The 25,743-nt window shown below is 40.4% G+C and overlaps 1 protein-coding gene across 1 annotated transcript in view; it reads left to right on the top strand.

Moving 5' to 3' along the window:
• The first annotated feature begins 1,401 nt into the window (after positions 1 to 1,401).
• The window catches only part of LOC124790410 (transcription factor E2F5-like), a 62,450-nt gene continuing 38,108 nt past the window's right edge, over positions 1,402 to 25,743 (top strand). The window contains exons 1-3 of the mRNA XM_047257783.1: positions 1,402 to 1,572; positions 2,866 to 2,975; positions 11,438 to 11,549. Of these exons, the coding sequence (XP_047113739.1) occupies positions 1,465 to 1,572; positions 2,866 to 2,975; positions 11,438 to 11,549 (330 nt within the window). The 5' untranslated portion in view covers positions 1,402 to 1,464. The remainder of the gene's footprint in view (positions 1,573 to 2,865; positions 2,976 to 11,437; positions 11,550 to 25,743) is intronic.

Genomic DNA, 25,743 nt, shown 5'->3' with positions numbered 1-25,743 from the left:
CCCTATTAGTGGTTTGTTCTTTTCGTCGCCTTTTACGACTGGCAGAACATACCAGAGACCTATTCTTTTCCCGGGCCTCCGTGGGAATTATTATTATTATTATTACTATTATAAATGAATAATTGTTGTATTATCAATATTACTTTAGCATGCTTATCTGCTTGCCCTGCACAGGCACAATTATGTACAGTAATAATTACTGTAATTTTAAAAAAATATATTGAACATTCTGACGATGCCAATTGTATGGAAAACATACGAAAGGTAAATAAATATTCTATTCTATTCTTCAGTGACGTCAGCTAGAACTCATTCATGAAGAAACACTTTAGAATACTTCTATTTTTACAGCTTATTCCGTTGAAAGGAAAAGAACGTAGACACATTTCATGTATAAGAAGCATACATGTTTTTGTTGTTGTCTGTTTTTATTATAATAGACACTTTCCCTGACACATATTTTTTTTATAGAGTCGAATGATTCGCCCCTTTTTACAATTCACTCGACTTCCTAATATATGAGTATTTTTGTAAATGTAATTATTTTTTTCAAAGATGGATGTATTGAAGATTATTGCTGTTAGTGGCTCACGTTTAGTAACAGCTATGCAATTGGTTTCTCCTGCGTTGGGAAACAGTTTAATTGCTTTTGATGAGTTACTGTCACTTCTGTGTGGTCTTCCCTACAGCTACAGTTGTGGCGGCTTATTTTATACTTAAAATAGTGAAGGTATTACTTTTCATACAGGTTTCCTATATACCACATTCACTGATTTGGCTCTAAGTATAGCGAACAGAACTCTGCTTTGTTGGCTAGATGTATGACATCTTTCTGTAGAAGATTAGGTCTTCTGGAGTTTAGTAGCAGTTTTTTGTTGTTAAAAGAGAACGATATTATTCAGTAAATGTCCGAGCGTTTCAAGAGGATCGTAAATAAACCGTCCTGTAATGCACTATTTCGTATCCCCCAGTGACTTAGGAAACTAAAGAATACAAATGTGGTGTCACTTTTTTAATTATTGTCGTTTTTATGGCACTCTATTCACTCCCTACTGCCAAAACTATGTTACATATCAGTATAAACGCTAGTATTACCACTCATCCGATTTCGTATTCAGAAGTAATCTTGCCGTTTGGCGCGCTGCAATCGCTGGTCGTAACACAAACGAGATAGATTGACGCGATCGGAATTAGATCAAACTGACTCTTTTTCTTAATTATGAACCCAGATTGTCGCTGCAATATTATCTGACAAATTCGTTATCCGCTGCGTTTTGCAAAGAGATAGACTGTTTTATATCTTTGGTATGACGGATCCACACGGATAGTTAGGAAAGTCGAGTTTCAAATGCATCCAAAGATAATAGATGTCAGTACGTATGCTAGTTTCTTTGGTTTTGTGTTTGTATCCGTACGAAGTTCAAATATATTCGTTTGTTTGAATTTTGACAACGGTTGTGAGGGATGGCAGACATACAACAAAGTAGGTTTGAAAAATCATTGGGTTTACTAACCACAAGATTCGTCTCACTGTTGCAACAGGCGAGGGATGGTGTCCTTGATTTGAAAGTTGTAAGTATGTGATGACTGTAATATACACTTGCTCTTTCTAATTGTTTGAGGTGTGTAGGTTATCCCTGTAAACAGTGGCCCACTGTGAAACTGACAGTGAACGAAAAACGGGCTGGAGATCATTTTTCTTCATATTAACAATTTAAATTCCTAGAGATAAATACCGTCCTAATTTATGTTCGCCAGGAGCATGGGCATGTACATATACGAGTCATGAATATGTATAATACTGTCCTTTCTTAATGATCAAGAGATGGGTAGATCTCGTTCTGTTTACGTTTCGTTGTGAATACGGTTTTGTTTGAGTGATCACTATTGGGAAACTAGTATGTATGTTACTTCAGTGTGTATAAGTTTTTTGGCAGAAGGGAAACAGGAACATGCCCTCTAATGTTTGAGATTTGCATTGAGGAGTAGCAAGCAACTGACGGAATTCTATGTGCACGAGCTGTTTTTCTTGAGGTGATTCAGTAGTAACATAACCAGTCTGTTTACCGTAATCATTTTCTAGTCTTGAAACTATGTTGACGGTATAGTATTATTGTCTCCCGCCTTTCGAGTTTTTGTGTTTGTGATCAATAGTTGTGTGATACACACCACCTATCACAACAGGGAAATTTTGCAGTTTGCTTTGTGTGGTAGGCTGCTTCCTACTTGGATGTGATTGTGTGTTGTAATACCAAAGACCTGTTTAGGGGCATGAAGTTCACAAATTACCAATAATATTCTAATTTCCCCATGCTGTAAATGTGTGTGTAATTTAGACACACATTGTGTAAACTTTTGAAACATGGCTTAAGTCATTATAAACATTAGTCCAAATGTTCATTTGTTTGATTAACTAATAATATAAATATGTACCAGTTGCTATCTGTTTAGAAGACTAATAATTTCACTTACTAATTTTGACAAATTTTGAAATTTGTAGAGTAACAAAAGGAAAATCAGTCATCAACATGAATTTATCATGGGTTTTGAACCTTAAGCACAGGTTGGTGCTTTCCATATACATGAGTTGAGGTGGAAGAAACAGTAAATTACAGAAAAAAATCCTAGGGCCATCTGTAGATTCAAGGACTTTTGATTTGTTTGACACTTGATTGCCTAGCCACTCTTCAAAGGAATTAGACTTTTATTTACTAGTTTCTGTGACTACACATATTGTACTTCAGAGAAAAGATTTGCGTAAGCAGCATCTTGTTACATCATAGTTGCACTATTTATTGACTTAATGATCTACCTATTTAGTCAAAAGATTGTTGGATTGTGATTTTTGTCATATGTTTATTCTAGGCAGCAGATATATTGGCTGTGAGGCAGAAGAGGAGGATATATGACATCACAAATGTTCTTGAGGGCATTGGTCTCATTGAGAAGAAAAGCAAGAACAGCATTCAGTGGAAGTAAGCCTTGTCTTTTATTTTCATAACTTAGATATGTAGGTGACGTTTTTTACAATTGTATTGACCAACTAGGATCACATTATTAACAACTTCAGTTCCTCTTCTTCCTTTGTTGTTGTTTTCCTATTCTTCCAGTATTCCCTCATTTCCTCCCCAAATATGTAGTTATTGTATGAACATTTTCAAAATGTGTGTGCAACTGTCCCAGTGCTCTATCAGATGCTTTTTCTGCCACGGTGTTAACTCCATAACAACTTACTGCAGCCATAATCTGCAGCTTTTGTGTTAACTTTTCGAGTATATTAAAATTTCTGTCACGTAATTGCCAACAATTTGGAAAATTGATGTAATTTGAGGTAAGCGCAGATTGTGGGCAGTGTACTTAAATTACTTTGCACTTCACACTGTTTGCTGAATGCCACTTTGATGCATCACTTTGTTTTGTTGTACTCATAGCAAGTTCATCTTATCTCTGTGACTACTTCATTGTTTTGAAACTGAAGTTACTAGTGCTGTGGAAGCCACATGGGCCAGTAAAAGCTACGTGTTTTATCTCTGTTGCAGTTCTCAATATGTCATGGATGTAAAAATTAGGCTTCGCTACTAGCCAGTTTGTTACCACAACCTCTATTTGGCATTCATATTCATTGGCTTTGCCACCTCTAAGCAATTTGTCACTATTCAACCTAACCTAGTCCTCGAGCTTTACTGCTGATCAGTCTTGTCACCACAACAAGTTTGGGGAGGGGGATCCAATACCGCACTTTATCCAGTGTGCCTTATGCCTTCTACGTTTTCCTAATAGTTAGAACCTCATGGACTGCAAGCGAGATGATTTTAAATGTGGCAAACTTCTTGTCATGTTTAAGTGACTGCCAGTGGACATTATGGTTTCTGGGGAATGAGTATTTTGTATTAAATGCACAGATCAGGTATGATACAAACTGCTTAAGAAGAAAAAAACCAAATGTACTGCACATGTGAGAGGGAAATGTTAAAACAGAACTGATGATAATAGATAACTTGGGGTGGGGTGATTATATCTTAAATTTTTTTAGAAAATAATAGTCCTTAAACCATAAATTTATAGATGCAGCCTCTTCTGCTTTGAGTTATATAAAAATTTTAATTGATCTTGACAGGATAACGTGTAGGATAATTTTCAGGCAAAATGTAACATTTGCTGTAATTCTGTGTCCATTGTTGATTTTTCAAATGTGTTTAGTGTAAAATCCTAGTATGACTAAGCGTTATCTCGAGAAAATTTCACACTTATCTTGTGCAAGACACTATATGTGTTACAAATTACTATAGGATTAACAGTTTGGCAGAAGCATGTGGAAGTGTGGAGGAGGGTTGCTACATCCCACACAGAACACACACATTCCATTCAACTCATTCAAACTTGCAGAATACTCACTTTATAAATATGGAACTTGCATCAGTGTGTTCAGAAAGAGCTACACTATGCTTTCATTTTAATTTTATTTGTGACAACAGATTATTTAAATGATATATAGACAGTTTACAAAAGTAAAATTTCAGTGAACACACTAAGCAAAAGAAATTTTAAGATTACATCAAATTTTCATTTACTCCAATCTGGAACTCTATCAGAATTTAACAGGAGATAGTTTTAGTAGCATATGACACACTATGGCCCACTCGCATATCAGGTACTAAGCAGTCACCTGTATTGTTTTCTTATGAGAAATGTATCGCCATGTTTATAATGAACCTGTACTGATCCACTCACTTATTTCTGACATAACAAAAAGATTTAGCCTATGCGTTTGTATAATGGTGAGAAAATGTCTCAAATAGACAGACAGGTGTTGAAACAAAGTACAAAAGTGATACAAAAACATTACTTCTGTATCGCAGCAATTATATTGTAAACAGTAAAGTTTACTGGTGAACTATCACTGTCCTCCTGCCGTGACTTTCTCCTCAGCAGGTATGCATGCAGATTGTCTGCCATGCATGGCCACTCATGCTATGCCTCCTTCTTTGGTGATTCCTTTGATCGCCAGTGAGTCCCTTTTACCTCCTGGAGTCCACTTTCGGCACTTACTCTGGCAGCTTAACTTCACACTACCTGCAATTTTCCCGGTGGATGTGAACCCTTCACCACCTTGACTCCGTGAAGCAGCCCATGTTAACCTTGAACTTGATTTGCTTCCTAAGGACACTTCTCCAGCCTCGCTCTAATGCCTTCAGTTTCACGATCTTCGCATGGAATTTTACAAAAGTTCCTTTGTGTACACTGATGGCACTTGGACTGACCATGGTGACAGGTTTGCCTTCGTCATTTGTGCCCACGTCTTTTGATATCAGCTTCTGGAATATCGCTTGATATTTACAGCCAAGCTCTTTGCCCCGTATAAGGCCACTTAGTACATCCAGCAACACAGACTTTTCAGTTATGACATCTGCTCAGACTCACTCTGCGCCTTTCGGAGTCTGTGTGCACTGTACCACCTATCCCTTAGTGCAGCGGGTCCAGGAAAACTGTCGCTTGCTCACTCTTGGTGGAGTCACTGTGATGTTTCTGTGGGTCCCTGGTCATGTTGGTCTGCCAGGAAACAAGGCTACTGTCAAACCCCAGTTATCGTACCCCATCCCACTAGTTACTGTATTCCCTCAGATGATCTGTGTTGCGTTTGTCAGGAGGTGGTGTCCCTTTGGCATCACCATTGGTCCCCCTTCATGGGAATAAACTTCGGCTAATTAAGCCTCTCCCAGTGGCTTGGATGACCTGCTCTTTGCCTTTGATGCGGGAGGAGGTCATTCTAACTAGGTTGCATATTGAACACTGCCTTTTTAGCCATTGTCACTTGATAAGTGCCGCTCCCCCACCACTTTGTACCCATTACGCCCAAGTTTTAACTGTCTGCTATTTCCTGACGGAATGCCCATTTTTTAACAGTTTACGTTCCAACTTAGGTTTGCCGTCTTGTTATCAGTCGTTTTAGCAAATGGGTCATTCCATATCAAATCACCCAATAAAAAATAAATTTTACACCCACCTCCTTAGATTTTCATGAAATTTGGCTCAAATGGTTCTAATACCATTCTGACAACACCTACAATTTTTTTTGCTGTATCTCTTATAGTTTTTTTATAAATTTTTAAAGTTTTTATGTTTTGCGTTTTCCGAACCTTCGGAAATGGTTAATTTAATTTGTATTCAAAACTTTAAAATTGCTTATCTTAAAAACTCTTTTAGATAACATCATGAATTTTTGCAGCAAGTTTATTTATTATACATATTTGAAGATAAAAATGATACTATTAAAATACATTAATACTTTTTTTTAACGGATGTTTTGTTTTATAAGAATTGCAATATCTAGAGTCTCAGACCTGATATAATGCTCAAATTTGTTTTAATTTACTCTTAAACATATAGGCTACTTGATAAAACAAAAATAACGATGGCTTTTAACGTGTTTATTAATTATAGTAGATTACATTAGAATTATGTACAAAGATAGTGTACTTACGACACTTGTGTATAACCCAACTGATTGCTTGAAACATTGAATTTTTTGAGCAATTTTGTCTTTTTAATAAACATTAATGCTGATTCAAATTGTTTTTCCACTTCATCCAAGAGCTTTCAGTTCTTTTGATAGTCTTTTTTGAAGTAATACATTCTTCCAGTGCCGCTTGATTGAGGTGTGTCTACTACACAGACTGTGCTCCAAAGGCACTATGCAAGAATCTTCTCTTTCAGGCCAATAAAATGATGCAGCTGGTCCTCAAGGATGTAGAAATAGAATTTCTGCATCTTCCTCATCATTGAATATTGTTTTTACCAGTCCAAAGTACCAGTTACCATCATAATTTGCAGCCACATGGCTATTTATGGATGGTTCAACACGAACCCAATCAGAAGAATAATGGAAAGAAAAGACTAAGGAGGGTTTTACACTATCTGTAGTTTTTCTAATTTCAAGGTTGTTTGTTGGAAGTGGTTTGAAGTTATGAAAACTTCTTGTTCCAGGAATGATTCGGGTTGCTGAAAAACGTTTTTCTAGTTTTAACCATAGCAAATGAGCTTCTTTGTTGTCAATAAAGTGAAAATGAATGTTTTCAATATTTTTTTCACAAAACTTGAACACATCAATTGCTGTCATTATTTGTTCTTCGTCTGAAAGCTGTGGACTGGCTTTCCTTCTTTTAATAGTTCCTCCTAGGCCATCACAAATTGACTTCCCATTACTTGTTGGAAAAAAAAAGTGTTGGGCCTTCAAATTAAAGTCTCAAGTGTTCAGTCGAATTTTTAAAACTGTTTTTATTTTTGTACTGCCCAGCACAACCATCTGTAAAGTAGTGAACTGAGTCAATGTCAGTATGATGTGATGACAGCCACTTTGTAATTTCTTTTTGTACAAAGTTAACAAAACCAGTGTCATGTTCTTGGTCATGACTAATAAAACAGTGGTTGGAAACAAAAACATTGTTTTCCTCATTTCTTAGAAAAACTCCAACTGGGTGTAGAGTACAACCACCTCTATTCCAGTGGTAACTTAGGATCTCATTTTGTATAACAAAGGAATAATTTTCACTGAAATCCATCACAATAATTGCTGTTTTGGGTGGTGGGTCTTCTTTCAATCTTTTAAAGGCTGCTGATTGGGATTTTGCTATAAACGAGTGCAGGGTGAGCTTTTCCAATGACCTAACCAATAAAGAAATGTAGTCTTCAATACTGATAGACTGTTTGATCATTTCTGCCCTGTCTGTGTTAACCCACTGACTGATTACAATTTCTTCTTCTAAATCATAATCTTCACTTAGTTTTTCAGTTAAGTACTCAGTTAGTGCAGTATTTGCAGGACAGCTGTCGCAATGATGTTGCATGCAGTTTTGGTTTTCCGTGTTGCACACAAGCGTCTTAATTAGGTCTTTATAAGATTCTTCAATATTCACAGCATCCAGTAATAGTTTAACATTCTGGTGGATACTGCATACACATACAGTGTGTGTGCCTGCAGCACCAGCAAGGATACGCCATTTAGGTCTCAAGAAACAAAATTTTGAAAATCCTACTTCTACCTCGGGATTCTCCCATTTGAAAGAGTAATAGTTCTCTCAAGTTACACAAAATGAGTCTTTTTTGCATGTACACATTGTTTTGAACACTTACTTTGTCTTTTGTTCCAGGTAGCACTCTGGAACTTTCATCCTTTTCATAAAAAATCTGTTACAAGTCTTACTGTATTTTCAGAAAGAGTTTTACCTTTTTTTGTACCAGGAGTTTCCAAAATACCCTTTTCAGATTTTAGCTTTCTAGCTTGTCGCACCATGTACTCACATTAAATTCTTTCATCACTTTATTTCGACTCCAAGAATCTGCAGCCAAGGTCAAAATCCTTTGCTTTCTCAACCACTCCTGTATCTTATTCGTCATCAGAACTTAGTGCATCATATTTTAATGCTTTTGAAACCGCCTTTTTTGCAGTCTTTTCAATACTGCTAACCTTCCTTTTCAAATAAGACCCTTTACTTTGTTCTGACAAGCCATGAAGCTTTAGCGGTGTGAAACCTAAATTATCAAGAGCAGTGTTTGTTTGTATGAGGGATTCATGTCTGGATTCCAATGATTCTAATTCAACCATGACTTCATCATCTGTTTCACTTTCATTGACTTCAACTCTTAATTGTTCCTCACAAACAGCATGTTGAGCAAAGCTTTTGTCCAGGTTTTATGCTAATATTTTTTGTCAGTAATTGTTTAGAAAGATCCAAGCCTACACTTCTCAACGATTTTTTGATGGGCTTTTTGTGTTTTTTAGTGGGTCTACAAATGTTGTTTGATACTTTTCAAAAACATTTAAAAAGTAGTAGCTGTGGTGTGAACATATATTCTTAAATTCACACAGATTAATTCCAGATTGTAAGTGGATCAAATCTTTTTCTTCCTCACTCAATTCAGATACCGGTTGTAACTTTTTTGAAGGTGTGTAGGTTGTTTGGAAACAGTCAGATTTTTTAAATAACCCTACGCTACAGGTTTGAATATCTGACATACTGATTTCACTTTTGGTCTGATTACTGTTCTGGTTACTTTTATAGGATATTGGAAAAGAATCTCTGTAAACTAAGTAACAGTACTTACTGAAAATTCGAATAAACTTAATAAAATACTATCCAAGCACTATTTAACACTAATAATTTTTTACTTCAAAACACAGGAGTAACAAAACAAAATCCAAGCTTACATTGTTACTCCAAGAAGACAAAAACTTATTTTCAGTGTCTAAGTCACTTGGTACTTTTTACTTTTAAAATATAATTAATATTATTTTAAAAATTAGATAACTATTAAACAGGTTAAAAAGCCAGCACAATTTTTCTTTTATCTAATAGCCTATACAATTAAGAGTATTTTAAAACAAATTTGAGCTTTCTATCAGGTCTGAGACTCTAGATATTGCAGTTTTTGTAAAACTAAACATTCATTAGCTTAAAAAAAAAACCTTGTAAAGTTTTTTCATTGGGAAATTTTAATATATCTTTATGGTAATTTTTTTAACATTTATATATATACACAAACTTATTCCAAAATTTCATACTGATATCTTGAGTATTCTTTAATATACAAGTTTTTTTAGTTGTGAGGACACGTTTAAGTTACCATTTCCGACTGCTGAAACAACGCCAAATCTAAAAACTTGATAAAAGAAGTAATTGTACCAAGTTTCATCAAAATCTGACATGGTTGGTGTCAAGGCCTGGGTGACTTGACATGGAATGACCCAAATAACACCTGCAGGCTGTTGACTGCGTTTTACTTTTTATCCATCACAGCAGTATGGCGAAGACCAGTTAATTTTTAGTTTTGGACTTTTGTTTCTGTATGGAGTCTTGTAGCCTCATTTCCACATCCCTGTTCTCATTTGCCTTCTCTTATGTCAATTGGGATTGGTATATAGTTATTTTTTCCTCATCTGTGTCTTGCTCTATTAGTGTTAACTTGGGCACATATGGCCCCATTGTTTCGCACCCTAAAACAAAACATACATAAACAAGAATTATTATAAAAACAAACACACAAGCATACATACCTTCATCAATATTCAGTAGTGAAGAACATCCTGAGTAGTAACATCATCTGATTTTTAAAAAATCTGGTGTTGCAGATGGTGTTAATTGTTACTCAGATTAAGACTCCAGCAGCTCTCCCTCAGATTCGTGATCCAAAATCTCATTTAGTGCATTTATAATGTTCTCTTCTGTTCGTAGACATTTGGCTATAATAGATTTGTATATTGCAAGCACTGCTTACACGGTTAGAATGCACTACTGAAGCCATATTTCGAGAGACAAAGGACTGGCTGCGGAGTACTTGCATACACAGACAGATTTGTTTCAAACTGCTCTCCCACTCCTCCCGTGCTGGAAAACTGCAATGTCATTAGGCAGGCTACGGTCGCAGGTTCGAATCCTGCCTCGGGCATGGATGTTTGTGATGTCCTTAGGTTAGTAAAGGTTTAACTAGTTCTAAGTTCTAGGGGACTAATGACCTCAGCAGTTGAGTCCCATAGTGCTCAGAGCCATTTGAACCATTTTTTGTCATTAGGCAGAAAGTTTTGTGATTGTTGACCAAACAATAAGCATAAAGCTACACGAAAATAGCAGCTGCAGCAGAGGCCAGAACTGATACGTCCTCAGTTGTAGGTGAATCTTCATGTTTCTCTTTAATGTTTCCCCATAAAATGTAAAAGTAAATATAATCACTAACTGTCTTGTTTCACAAAAACTCTCAGAAATTCAGCGCTCTAGGCAATAATGCAAAAGAGTGGCAAACGAAAGAATTAAGTAGTGAGGTCACAAGTGACCCAGCTGCACATCTGGTGTTACGGCGTTGGGGGTCGCAGAAACTGCTCACTACACCAGACTGAACTGCTGCACAGTACTCCATACACTCACCATTAATAAAATTCCCAGTCCTTCCCATTTAGGAAAGCAAGTAATACTCTATTTGGTATTATAGGAAACCAAATAGCACACACAGCCATCAATGATGAATTCACAATACGTACCAAGAGCATGTGCAATTACTTTCTGTCCTTTTACTTGTAGTGAGAGATAAATGAGCTTTTTAGATTGCAATTTACTCACCTTTGGCCACTGTGATTACATTTTCATAATGTATCTGTGAACCTGTTCGTGATGAACTCGAGTAATGATGTATAGTGTGTCACTAGTGTGAAATTTTTCGAATTTGGTTCTCTTGCGTCATGGCAGGTTGCCAGTGTGGGAATATAGGTGTTTTATTTGCAACTTGGGTTACACAATTTGAGTGGAGTCACATTTGTTGCTGGTCGAAATATGGCTTTGCACATTGAAATTCAGCAGTTGGGTGTTACGAACTTTCACATGTAATTATCTATCATTGTTGTATATGAAGGCAAATGGGTGTTCAAATGTTGTGCTTGCTTTATCAATAGGGGTGCTGGTCCTGGCTGCAACACACAGGAAACAGCTGAACGGCTGTCAGTATTGAAGAAAGAAATTGCAATGCTGGATGAACATGAACAGAAGCTTGACACACACAAGCAGGTATGTTAAAGAAACTGGCTGTGATTGGATCATGTGAGGAAAGCTATTTTGCCAAGTGGTAACAAAAAAGGTTTATTTTTTACATGTTAGATGACAGCTCATCCTACCGGATGGTATTTAGCTGTTTCACATTTTGTCATATGCTACTATTTCAATATCCAATTAAAACATTTTAATTTGTAAATGATAACTTTCATTTACTCACATTTTTTTGTGTATACTTGATCACATTGCCCCTTCCAGGAGATACTGGCTTATCATAGGCACCTCCAGTGCTGGGTGAGTGGGTTTGCATGCCTCAATTATGCTGAAGGCTATGCTGGTTGCAGCAAAGCTGCTGGGAGGATCACTCAACCCGGACAGGCCTCAGCAGAAGGGCCTAACAAAGTGTGTCCCACAATATAAGGAAAGGAGAGCTGATTTTTTTCCTCGTAGGGTATGGGCATGGTGGCCCCAGTTTCCCAAGTTGGAGACTGGCCAGTGCCTCCAGGCAACTGCAAACTCTTCCTGTCCTCTAGGGACGATCATTAGGTGTGGAAGTGGAACATTGGGAGTTTTAGAGAACCAGGGCATTGGCTTCACTGCATGGGCCGCAAGGAAGGTACACACCTATAAACAAAAACTCAATAATAAGGTTTGTTACATGCTAATCAGGTGATTGACAGTTGTAAAACATTCTAGCAGGCATTGTCCGGGGCACCCCACCCCACCCCACCCCCTGCCGCCTGGTTGTACAAGACATACTCGGGCACAAGAGGATTTGCCTGGGTTGATATTTGTTTCCCTAAAGGCTTCTGGAGTCCCTGTGAAGCGACCCCAACTCGCATCTACTACTGATGGGACAGGTGTATTTCCAGGTTGTTTCTACATACATACATCCATCCATCCATCCATCCATCCAACAACGAAGGCACGGATGGTCAGTCCACCTGAATAGTAGTCTCAGATTTACAGCAACAGACTGCCTTTACACTTCCATCATAATCAAGAGAGTAGATGGAACCTTTGAGAAGATCTCTCTCTATATTCGCAGTGGGTTGAAGTTTATTTTTGGGTGCTTACAAAGTGTTAAATGACTTCGTAATGGTACACTTTTAGTTGAAACTGGCCCATCACAATATGTACCTAAACCTAAACTTCTGAGGTGCAAGACCTAAGGTGACTACCATGTTGTCACTGAATAGCATAACTCCTTTAATTTCCATAAAGGCTGCTCCCCTGTAATGAATATGGACCCTAAGCAAGTAGATGAATTTAAAACATGAGTGTCACAGAGGTGCAGAACAATATTGGGATAGTTGATGACACATTCGGAAGAAACCTGCATCATTTATTCTAACCTTCAATATTCCAGAATTATTTGAATGTATTCTTGCAGGTTCTCTCTCTCTCTTCCCAATCCAAAGTGATGTTTTAAATGCCAAACATTTGATCATACCAAGGCATATAATGGGAGGGCTAAGAGAGGAAATAAATTGTGGAGGCACTGCTTACAATGTATCAAGTGCTCAGAGGTTCATCCAGTATGAAGCAGGAAGTGTGGGGTTTATAATAAGGAAAGGATAATTCTGGAGTTTGAAGCTAAGAAGCGAGTTGCTAAGTTGGTTGCTTCCACACAAACCTGGACTTCAGATTAAAGTACAGTGTAATCTCACTTAATGAGCACTGCCAATAATGCAAAATTTGCATAACGAGCAAAAGAATTGTAAAAGAAGTAACTCACTTAACGACAGATTTTTCACGTAATGAGCGACGACAATTTAGTGTTGTCACTAGCTGTTAGTGTGTGGTGGGGGAAATATTCAACAATATGAACACCTTTCATTGTTGGCAGCAACATATGAGCAATGTCTTTAGAATATACTGCAGTCTGGATTTAGTGCTCTTTCTGCTACTATCTTTGTGCAACTTGTGAGCACACATTTTTCTAATCTTCTGTTCTCACAGTGTTTTTTGTGGGCATATTTTAATAACCTTCATAGAAATGTCTCTGAAGATAAAGCCTCAAAATGATGACCATAAGAGAAAGAAAATTACTTACAAATGAAACATAAAATCATTGAAAAATGTGAATGGTGTGTGTGTTGCTGACTTAGGATGCACAGACAATCGGTCTACATTAACTATTTGCATTATCCTCAAGAACAAGGACAGATTAAGGGGAGAGATGTGTCAAAGGGAGTGACAAGAGTATCTAAACAGTAGTTTCATATTCTGGAAGCTGTCAAAAGGTTGCTTCTTATATGGATAAATGAAAAGCAATTGGAAGGTGATGCTATTAACGAGAACGTCATTTGTGAAAAGTCGAGTATGATTTTCGTCATCCTCGGTAAGAAGACACCTGGATCATCGATGACCCAAGATGTGTTCAACGGAAGCCATGGGTGGTTTGAGAAGTTCAAGGGAGGAACCGGCATCCACAGCATTGTGAGGCAGAGCAAAGCAGCCAGTTCCAACACAAAGGCAGCAGAGAACTTCATCAGCAACTTCAAGGTGCTTGTAGATTCTGAGGGTTATCTGCCACAACAGGTTTTTAATTGTGAAGAGACTAGTCTATTCTGGAAAAGGATACTAAAGAACATAAATTCATCAAGATCGGATTTCTGCCTCCCAACACCGCTCCGCTTCTCCAGCCTGTAGACCAGCAAATTATTTCTAACTTTAAGAAGCTCTAAACTGAGTTGACTGAAGCTTTGCTTTGAGGTGACTGAAGCTACCAATTCGCTCTGGAAATGTCACTTCACCATTATTGCCTGCATCAAGATGATCAAAAAGGGCATGAGAAGGGTTCACCAAGAGAACTCTCACTTCTGCTTGTAAGAAGCTTTGGCCAGAGTGCGTTGTCAAATGTAATTCTGAGGCATTTGAGTCAGTTCCTGTGGAGCCTATAGTCAACGAGATTTGGTCTTTGGACAAATGCATGGGACTAGAAGTGGGTAACAATGAAGTTGATGAGCTTGTGGAAGATAACGGCCAGCAAATGACCACTGAAGAGCTTGCGGAGTTGCAGTGTGTTTCACAGCAGGAAGTTCCTCAGAGGAGTTCTTCAGAAGAGGAGAAGCAGTACAGAAAAGCAGCAATCTTCTGGCACAATAAGTGAAATGGTGAAAACCTGGGAAACGGTTGCATCATACATTTAAAATCATCCCAATAAAGCAGTGGCTATGCACATCAAAAATTTACTTGACGACAGTGCTCTGTTGCATTTTGCCAAGTGTTGAAGCATCAGCAGAAACAAATAACTATAGATAGCTTCCTAGTAAAAAAGAATTAGTTATGTATTGTGAATAATAAAGTACACAGTACTCTTATCTATAATTTATTTTAATAAATGGCATGAATTAGATAAAACTTTTAGTACTTTTTCTGCCCGGAATATATTATCGTATTTTACATTAATTGATACGGGGTAAATTGTTTCACTTAACGAGTGTTTCGCATTATCAGCAAGCTTCTGGAACGAATTATGCTCATTATGTGAGGTTCCACAGCACAAGTACATGCACTACCTATGGAAGAAACACCAGATTTGACCCCAAACCCTTTCAGAAGTCTGTCAGCAATGGTCTTGGAAGTTGTCACATACCACTGCACATGATCAGAGGCCTACTAAGCCATCTCCTCTACCTATACAGCCAACAGCTCCTATAAGTAAGGAAAAAGTAGCTTGAAATAGAAGAAAGTGGCTACTAAACTGTTAGATCAGTGAGTGCTCCCCCTTTTTGATTGTGATTTTGCTGTTGAGGATATAGATGTCCACATGGAGAAACTGGAAAGTAGGGCACTGTCTTACATTCCCTCTGATCTCTCGGGTAAATCACTGTCGCTGAGGGAGGAGGACAAGGGCAACAATTGGGACGCCAATCGCATGTGGAAGAAATGCAGCTCCTGACATGGGAGAGGCCTTTCTGCATCTGCTTGCAAGAAACTCATTTTAAAGTCACTGATACCTCTGCTTTGATTTTATTCTGATTGGACTAAGGATGTGTTGCCCGTGGGTTTGGCAGAACCATCAGTGTTGAGCTTGTTAGATCTGGTCCACCACAGTGATGTGTGATTGAGAACTGGAACCTCTTGTAAGAGCTCTGTAGACAGCTTCCTGGAGGAAGCTCATGTCCCGCCAGCAACTAACTCTTGGTAACCTATGCACAGCTGATATACAATTGACTCTATGCAAGGACCTCCAGCTGCTACCTCTTGTCTGTGTTCATATAGTTCCCACTCAGAACCTCCCTAGATATCCTTATCTTGACTGGTTTCAAAAGTTGCTTTGGAGGTGAACGCGTACCAGTGGCTTTTTGAAGTGTCCAGTGTGGTGCATATTCCGTTGATTGAGAAAGAGAGAGTGATTAGGAAAGAGATCACTGTCACTGAGGTCACCATGGATGTATCTCTGGATGAAGAGTGAGATGCTTGAACTGCAGATTGACCTGAGGCCATGGGGCCATACTGAATGTGCTGCATGAGTACAAAAATAAATCCTCTGTAATGTTATGTCCAGAAAATCACATTGGACAGATTATGCACCACGTAAAGTATTTACCCAGTCTTATGATTTGGATGGATCTCTTTCACGACTAAGAAGAATGTTGATCCCACCATTCTGATGATGGCTTAGTTAAGTTTTCCACCACTATCCAAATTAGACACATCTACGTAGATGGATCAAAAATCAATAACAAGGTTTGTTTCGCATTTGCATCCTGATGGGCACGAGAAATGTTCTCTGCCAGGTGCATGCAGTTTACTGCAGAGTTAGTGGCCTCATCGCAGGCTCTGCAGTATATTAAAACTTTCACCACAGAGAACTCCCTGGTTTTTAGTGACTCCATGGGCTGCTTACAAGGCATATCTTGGTGCTAACCATTTGGTTGCTAAAATCAAAGACCTATTAGTTCATCTCCACAGCTCTGGAACAACAGTAATGTTCACCCGTACACCGAGCCATGTAGGTATTCTGGAAAATAAACTCTCTGACAAATTAGCTAAAGAACCAACAACAGGAGACAAACTTGAACTGAGGTACCAGGCACAGACTTAATATTACAACTGCAACATCAAATTTTGAAAACCTGAGATATGGAATGGCGGGCTATCGTGACCCTCAACAAGCTGAGAACAATCCAGGATACAAGCAGTTTGTGGTTCTAAACACCATAGACCATGAATTTCAATATTGCAATTTCCTGAAATCTCTTGTAATTTAGGCAGTGTGTTCATTCACTTTTGCCGTAAAACCATTACAGTTTAATTAACCTTTTTAAGTTTAAGCAAAACCTTGCAATGAATCGAAACATTAAAAGCTTTCGTAACTATAAAATTCTTTAAGTAACACTTTACAATAAATAAATAAAAATACACCAAGACATTTCAAAATTTAAAAGAATAAAATCACTTGAAAGATTAGCAATAAATCTCAAAACCAGGCCAGCCACTTTGACAGTAAGTGGAAGTAAGGCACCTTGTATCCGAAATGGTCATGTACATGACAGCATAAATGTTAAGATTGATCCCCCCACCCTGCTCACATCTCTTACACATACTGCTATGACTGCCAGCTGGTCCTTACATAAATTTAATAGAACAACTTCCAGTACATAGCAATAGCTACTGCAACATAAAAGCTGTTAAACCTTATGGAAACCTAAATGAGAATATACTCTTTCAATACTTAAAGCCACCAGGGCTTGGACATAATTAACTGATGCTTACTTTGTGTAATTTCAGACAAAGAATTTGTCACCAAGAATATTTATAAAGTATTAAGTATAATGATCAAGCTGATCACCAGAAGTACCATGTGTGTTATCACTGCTTTAATCAACAGTTGCGCCAAATAGCTACAGCAGTAACAAATAATGTCACCAATAACACAGCTGACACCACAGCTTACTACCCATAAGAAATTGGGTCAGTTTAGACTTGAACAACAACAACTAGCAAATTTAAGTATTTTTAAATAGCTCCTAAATCACTTTATGCACTGCCATCTTTAAAATTAATGAATGGTCTTTCTGTTGTGTTACTATGCAAACACAGGAAGAATCACTTAATTCAAAGGTATCTATGTCTGGTAACCAGGATGGCAATTCTCGCATAGGTTTATTGCAACATATATATTTAGAACAGGATAAGTGCTTAACAGTAACCAAACTCTCGGTGTGTTCTTCACCATCAGTGCTGTGATTCTGTTCCCGTAGATGTCAGCATCCTTAGAGGCCCATCCAAAGCTGGCCATGTTACACCCCCTATGGGCAGTAACTTGTTCCACAAGCCTTTAATAGGGAACAAACAGTAATTACATTTACTGGGAACTGTGATCCACCCTTCGAACTAGGCTGAGGTAACACACACCAAGTGCATTATATGGAGATACTATGAATTTCATCACAGCTGGCAGAGCCCAACAACAACATATACAGCACAGGATACAACACACAGCTCTCTGGCGTACTGCTAGTCAGTGGCTCCTCCTCTATTCTCAGGAAGGAAGAGCATCCACTCTAGTCATGCCAGGTGAACTCCAAACCCTTACACTCTCTGTATCCCTCCAGGAAACTGGTCTCACTATCTCTTGTAGCGCCACTCTGCTTTACCTTTTAACTAACTGTGCCAGAGTCCTAGTAATCAGAGCTCCAAAACTAGCTCAAGATATCAAAGAAAGATCACTACAGATATTGAGACAAAGTCAACTGTGCCATGGCTCACTGTCTACCTCAGATACTCGCAGACAGTGGGCTAGCCGCTACCAAAGACCTACATTTCCTGAGTGAAAGAGAATTTTATAACAAAATTTAATGCACCTCCACAGCTTCCTCTTGCTGGGGGGAGGGGGTGCCCTGAGTGGCCTCAGGCTACTTTCTCCCTGCTGTTGTGCATTTAAAAATTTTTGTGTATGCATTTTATATATCTAACTGTTTCAGGTGACTAGCTCTCTAGTCCATTCAGTCTGCATTTTCTCATCCCTTTTTAGTTTCTTGCCCCATTTTACTTCTACTGTGGTCATGCCTCATGGTGTATACTTCGGTGACCACCTACAGGTTTTAGCTGCCTGGGTTTTATCTCACTTTTAACTATCTGGCTAATGTTAGTATCACATACATTTCTGACATTTGGAGCTGGCAGTTCTTTTCTTGTTTCATATCTTTTTACATCATTTTCGTTTAAATTTAGGGCTTGATAACCAACTAGTTTAAGCCCTTTAAACCAACAACAGCAACAACAACCTGCCATCAGCAGCAACAGCAGCAGCAGCAAATATTTTTGCTGAAAGGGTTTTCCATGTATGCCTTCTCGAGCACTTTGCAAAGTATGATGTGGAGTTACATGCCATAATGATAGCACTGGAGTAGGTTCAGAGGCTTCACAGTGTGAAATTTCTTGTCTGCTCAGACTCATTGCAATACAGCTGAGCTACCAAATGTAAACAGTGGACTAGTTGATTCATATCCTCCATGACACCTTACAGCAGATCCAACACTGATGCAAGGAGGTGCTCTTTTGCTAGGTGCCTGGACATGTCGGTATACTGGGATATGCCACAGCTGAAGCAGCATGCATCATTGGGAAACCAAATGGTTGGAAGTGGCGAACAAACTGCGGTCACTCAAATTGACCACACGGGTATGGTGGACTTTGTGCCAGCCACACCAATGGAAGGAAGCGCTGCTCACCAGACTGTGCATTGAACATTGCCCAGTAATGCTTGGTTGCCTCCTCTGGCAGTATGATTTACCACTCTGTGAGGTTTGTGGTGTGCCACTTTCATTTCGATGTGACTAAATAGGCATTAGGGCAACCCACAGTTTTGCTGGAGATCTGCCCACGATCCTAACTGATGCCGACACCAGTGTAACACGGATTTTGAAATATTGTGAACTGCTGCACCTCATCCCTAAAGTGTTGGTGCTCTGGATGGGTGAGTTGCCCTGGCAGTTTGGAATTTTTATTAATTGGTTTTTGGGATAAAAGTTTTGTGCATCATGACGGTAGTTTTTTATAATTGCCGAGTGGACTTTCATGTTTTGTAAGCACACCTCCACCTGTGGGGACAGCCTCCTTAGCCCCCTTCTGCCCCAAGCGAATGGCATGCTGAACCCTTCATAAGGGGGCTGATGACCGTGCTGTTGAATCGTCATTGGCCACATTGTGTGTGAAAGATTTTTTCCCTTGAGTGTATGGATTTAAATTACTCTTTGCGGTATGTAAAATAGATTAAAACCAGTATGAAAATAAGTTACTGCAAGTGAGAACATTTTTAATGTCATGCATCTGAATTTCATCTTTCCTGTGATGCTCTTTTCCAAGGTTTGTTGATTTTACCCAACATATAAGAGACTATGGAATTGAGTAGAGACAACCTGACAACTCTGTTTAAGTTACTCAGGAACAGTTTTCCGCACCACCAAAAAATAACTTCCTCTGTGTAAGAAACTGTTTATATACAATTGCACAATTAGTGCTTTCAGTCATTGTATCACCATTATAGTTACGCTAATTCATCCTCCTGCCAATTGCAAAGTTATGACTGTGATATTATTCTTGGACACACAGCATAGTACTATTTGGACTTTTTCATCAGCAACTAGGCAGCTTTCTGAAGCTTGTCAAAATTTAGATAATGCAAAACCCAGTGGGCAACTGTCGCTCATGAATGAGCAGATACACATCATATTGTAGAGAATCATTGCTTTAAAATTATGGGACACAGCAGACATTGTGATATATATTTACTCCTGTTGTATGGAATTACATGGCGAATCTTTTCCAGAAGTTATATGCCAGATGGATGCCGAGAATCTGACACATAAACACACATCCAAATATATGGTGCTTGCACTGACATTTCTGCAGTAGTTCCGTAATGGTAGTGCTTGGTTCGTGATAGGACAGTCGTAGGTGATGAAACAGGGTACACATTTTATTTCACAAACCAAGCAGAATAGTCATCGGCCTTACCGTTGGTTTCCATGTAAGACTAAATTCAAGCACTGTGTCTGTGCACTAGATATTAATGGTGTTAATGGCTTGAAGGATATTCTGCTCATTGACTTCTTGTTCAAAGTTCAATTCTGACCTTTTTTGTGGAAATTGTGCTAGGCTGCTCAGGACAAGAAGCACGAGGTACTCTGTGCAAATGTTGTACTATATATATTTCTTTTGTGTCAGTGGCTTGGTGCCAGTTTTCCAGTTATTGCCTCTTTGGGGGATTAGATGTGCCTAACCTACTCCAGTTATCAAATTGGGGAAAGGGAACCTACAGTTTAAGGTGGAATCTGGACCACCTGTCATTTCTCTTGAACCTCCATACCATTGAGAGTTGAATATTGGGTTAAAAGGCAGACTGAAAAATCTGTGGTTGTACTGGGATTCAACCCCACAACTATTCAGTTTGCAGGCATGCACTTTACTGATAGACCACCAGGCACAATAAGAGATGTGCTGATCTATAATAATGCTCATCCACATATGACTCAATGTTATCCATTTAATGCAAGTATGGGTTTCGTAGGTGTTTACTATCCATGTTATGGTCTGTCTTGTTCCTATTAAGTTCTTTCTTTATACTTATGAGTAAATATCCTGTTAATATATTCAAGGTGCAGTCAGCTGTCATATACAGGTTCCTGTCAAACGCAAAGGACATGTTATAGAATCCAGGCTAATGTGTTGATGTACCACTACTATTATTGTTATTATTGTATCTGTTTTAATAACTATTCTAGACAACTGTTTTCCTTTGCTTCACTGCTGAAAAGAAACATGCTGTCTGGAGAATCCATGTAAAAGAGACAATGAACATTAGGTAGAAGTGCCAATAAAAAGTTCAGCAGTGTATTTTGGCTTTCAGACTTGCACTTTCATTCATAGTGCACAGATATGACACAGACAGCTTGCGTCCGCAGCTTGTGGTCTAGGGGCTAGCTTTGCTCCCTCTGGATGATGGAGTCTCAGGTTTGATTCCCGGCCAAGTTGGGGATTTTCTCTGCCCGGGGACTGGATGTTTGTGTTGTCCTCATCATTTCATCATCGTCATTTGTGAGCGTGACTGGATTGGATTGTGAAAAGAAAATGGACTGTGTAAAAAGTGGGACTTTGTACGGGTGCTGATGACCGCACAGCTGAGCACCCCACAAACCAATTATCACAACAACATGCAACTTGCCCAATCTATGAAGTAACTAAATCCAGTCTGTTGCCACCCCTACATTCACATACATCAGATAAATGAGGTGCAGGCCTGTCCTGTGCATATCCCCTCTGTGCAGAAAGTTCTAGTTGTCACTGTTATATCCCATCCCACTGAAGATAGGACCACCTGCAGTAACACCCAAGTCGTACATTAGCTCCAATGCACTCACTAAATGGGTTTTTATATGAGAGTTGTTCAGGCACTAGAAGTACAGAATTCATAAAGTGCACAGGTGATAGTTGCCTCTTCAGGACATTCTTCAATCCAGCAGTACTGTCCTGCTTCCAGTGGGGGGCACTTCCCTCCCTGTTGCTCCCGCACTACCTACCTAGGGAGCACTGCCCCCCCCCCCCCCCCAACCAACAGGGACACCAGTCCCCACTTCTCAGTTGGAGAAGTGTATGTCTTCTTCAGCTCCTCTCACTAGGAAGGGGTCCCTTCCCAGGTTTCTGCTAGTAGGTGGCTGAGAAGCCCAAAAGCAGCTGGTCGTAGGGCTTCATGATCATCCTCAGTCCCGGTGACTGAATTAGTGAAGCCCTCCCAGCCAGAGAAAACCCAAGGAGCAGCGAGAGGAACCCAAAAAGATGACCCCCAAGACCAAGGGAATTGCAATGGCACCCACACCACTGCTACCTACAAGCTCTGCATCTGAGGATGGGGTGGAGATTCTGGCATCTGCTGAGGGCCTAGATATCAGCGGATCCTCAGACACAATGGATATAGACTGCTCAGGAAAAAAAGTTGGTGGCGGCAGGTGACCCTGAGGCGTAAACTGCCTCATTGAATGTTTCGTGCATTCCCAGCCTCACGATCACATTATCCTCGAGTGGAATTACAGCGGTTTTTTCCACCACCTGGCTGAGCTACTACAGTTACCTGCTCTCTGCGTTGCCCTCAACAAAACCTGGTTCCCAGCAATGTGGACCCCTGCCCTTTGTGGCTACAGGGGATATTACAAGAACCATAGCGAATATTATAGCGTAAAGTGGAGTTAGCATCTACGTCCTGAACTTGATGTGTAGTGAGCCTGTGCTCCTTCAAACCCCTCTTGAAGCTGTGGCCGTCAGGATAAGGACAATGCAGGAAATAACTGTCTGCAATGTATATCTTCCTCCAGATGGTGCAGTACCCCTGACTTGCATTGGCTGCACTGGTTGATCAACTCCCTAAATCTTTCCTACTTTTGGGAGATTTTAACACTCGTAACCCCTTGTGGGGTGGCACCGTGCTTACTGGCCGAGGCAGAGGTGTCGAAACTTTACTGTCTCTGTTCGACCTCTGCCTCTTACATACTTGGACCGCCACACATTTCAGTGTGGCTAATGGAAGTTACTCGCCCATTGATTTATCACTTTGCAGCTCAGGGCTTCTCCCATCTATCCACTGGAGAGCACATGACTATCTGTGTGGTAGTGACCATTTCCTCATCTTCCTGTTACTCCTGCGACGTCATGCCCATGGATGCCTACCCAAATGGGCTTTTAACAAGGCAGACTGGGAAGCCTTCACATCTGCTGTCACCGTTGAATCTCCCCCACATGGTGCCATCGGTGGTCAGCAGGTAATTACAACTATTGTTTCTGCAGCAGAAAATGCGATCCCTTGATCTTTGGGGTGCCCTCGGTGAAAGTCTGTACCTTGGTGGTTGCCAGAAGTCGCTGAGGCAATTATAGTGTGTTGGCGCGCTCCACAGCCACATAAGTAGCACCCTTCCCTAAAGCACTTAATAGCCTTTAAACGGCTCCATGCCCGCGTTCGCCAGCTTACCAAAAGGCGGAAACAGGAGTGTTGGGAGAGGTATGTCTTGACTATTGGGTGCCTTAAGTCTGGATGAAGATCAGATGTGTTTTTGGGTACCAGACCCCAACAGGTGTCCCTGGCGTTACCATCGATGGTTTGTTATCTACCGACGCAAACACAATTGCCGAGCACAATTGCATCGGATTATTACCCCCCAGCCTTTCGCATTCTCAAACGGCGGATGGGCGGAAAGTCCTCTCGTTCACTGCACGCCACAGTGAAACCCGTAATACCCCATTTACAGAATGGGAGTTCCTTAATGCCCTTGCACATTGCCCTGACACAGTGCCTTGGCCAGATCAGATCCACAGTCAGATGCTTAAACATCTCTCGTCTGACTGCAAGTGACATCTCCTTATCATCTGCAGCCGGATCTGGTGCGATGGTGTCTTTACATCACAATGGCGGGAGAGCACGATCGTACCAGAGCCCTAACCTGGCAAAACCCACTTGATCTGGATAGCTAACGGCCCATCAGCCTCACCAACGTTTTTTGTAAGTTGCTAGACCGTATGGTGTGTCGGCTGTTAGGTTGGGTCCTGGAGTCACGTGATCTACTGGCTCCATGGCAGGGCAATTTCCACCAGGGTCACTCTATCACTGATAATCTTGGGTCCCTTGAGTCTGCCATCCGAACAGCCTTTTCCAGATGCCAACACCTGGTTGCCATCTTTTTTGATTTACGAAAAGCATATGACATGACCTAGTGAAGGCATATCCTTTCCACATTACACGAGTGGGGTCTCCGTGACCCGCTCCCGATTTTTATCCAAAATTTCTTCTCTCTTCGTACTTTCTGTGTCCAAGTTGGTGCCTCCCATAGTTCCTGCCGTATCCAGGAGAATAGGGTCCCGCAGGGCTCTGTATTGAGTGTATCTCTATTTATAGTCACCATTAACAGTCTAGCAGCAGCTGTAGGACCATTGGTCTCACCTTCACTGTATGTGGATGACTTCTGCATTTTGGACTGCTGCTCCAGTACTGGTGTTGCTGAGTGGCGCGTACATGGAACCATCCACAAGGCGCAGTCATGGGCTCTAGCCCACGGTATCCAGTTTTCGGCCGCAAAGTCGTGTGTAATGCGCTTCTGTCGGCGTCATACCGTTCATCCAGAACCAGAACTTTGCCTTAATGACGAACCACTCACTGTAGTGGAGGCATATTGATTCTTAGTGCTGGTTTTTTACACCCGATTGTCGTGGCTCCCTCACCTTCATCAGCTTAAGCGGAACTGCTGGCAGCACCACAATGCCCTTCGTTGCCTGAGCAACACCAGTTGGGGTGCAGATCGCTTTACACTGCTGTAGCTCTACAGAGCCCTTGTTCAATCTCGCCTTGACTATGGGAGAGTGGTTTACGGTTCGACGGCATCCTCAGCGTTGGGTTTACTCGACCCAGCGAATCACTGTGGCGAGACTAGTGACAGGAGCTTTTAGGACGAGTCCGGTGACCAGTGTCCTGGTAGAGGCTGGGGTCCCTCCATTGAAGGTTAGACATGCACAACTGCTTGCCAGTTGTGTTGCACACGTTTGTAGTTCTCCTGCGCATCCAAAATACTGTCTACTTTTCCCACCCGTATCGGTTCATTTCCCGCATCAGCGGCCCAGTTAAGGGCTTACAATTGCAGTTTGTATCCAATCCCTTCTTTCTGAACTGGAGAACTTGCTTCACCACCTATACTTGATATCCATTCACATACACCTCCATGGTGTACAACCAGGCTGCAGCATTGCCTGGACCTATCACTTGGCCCTAAGGACTCAGATAAACCTGCGGCTCTCCTCTGTCAATTCTTGCCATGTACCAGGACCATTAAGTGGTTTACAGCGACGGCTCGGTGGTTGATGGTCATGTCAGCTCCACGTATCTCCATGTAGGACATATTGAACAGCATTCATTGCCCAGTGGCTGCAGTGTATTCACTGCAGAGCTTGTGGCTATATCTCATGCTCTTGAGCACATCCGTTCATGCCCTGGGGAGTCATTTCTTCTGTGTACTGACTCCTTGAGTAGCCTACAAGCTATCAACCAATGCTACCCTCAGCCTCCTTTGGTTGCGACCATCCAGTAGTCCATCTAGGGCCTGGAATCGTCCAGTCGTTCAGTGGTGTTTGTCTGGAATCCAGGTCATGTCGGAATCCCAGGTAACGAAATTGCCGACAGGCTGGCCTAACAGGCTATGTAGGAAACGCTTATGGAGAT

This window comes from Schistocerca piceifrons, chromosome 1 (assembly GCF_021461385.2).
Source record: "Schistocerca piceifrons isolate TAMUIC-IGC-003096 chromosome 1, iqSchPice1.1, whole genome shotgun sequence".
NCBI classification, from domain to species: domain Eukaryota; kingdom Metazoa; phylum Arthropoda; class Insecta; order Orthoptera; family Acrididae; genus Schistocerca; species Schistocerca piceifrons.
Note: the sequence above shows the minus strand (reverse complement) of the source record. Positions and strands in the feature narration are given on the sequence as shown.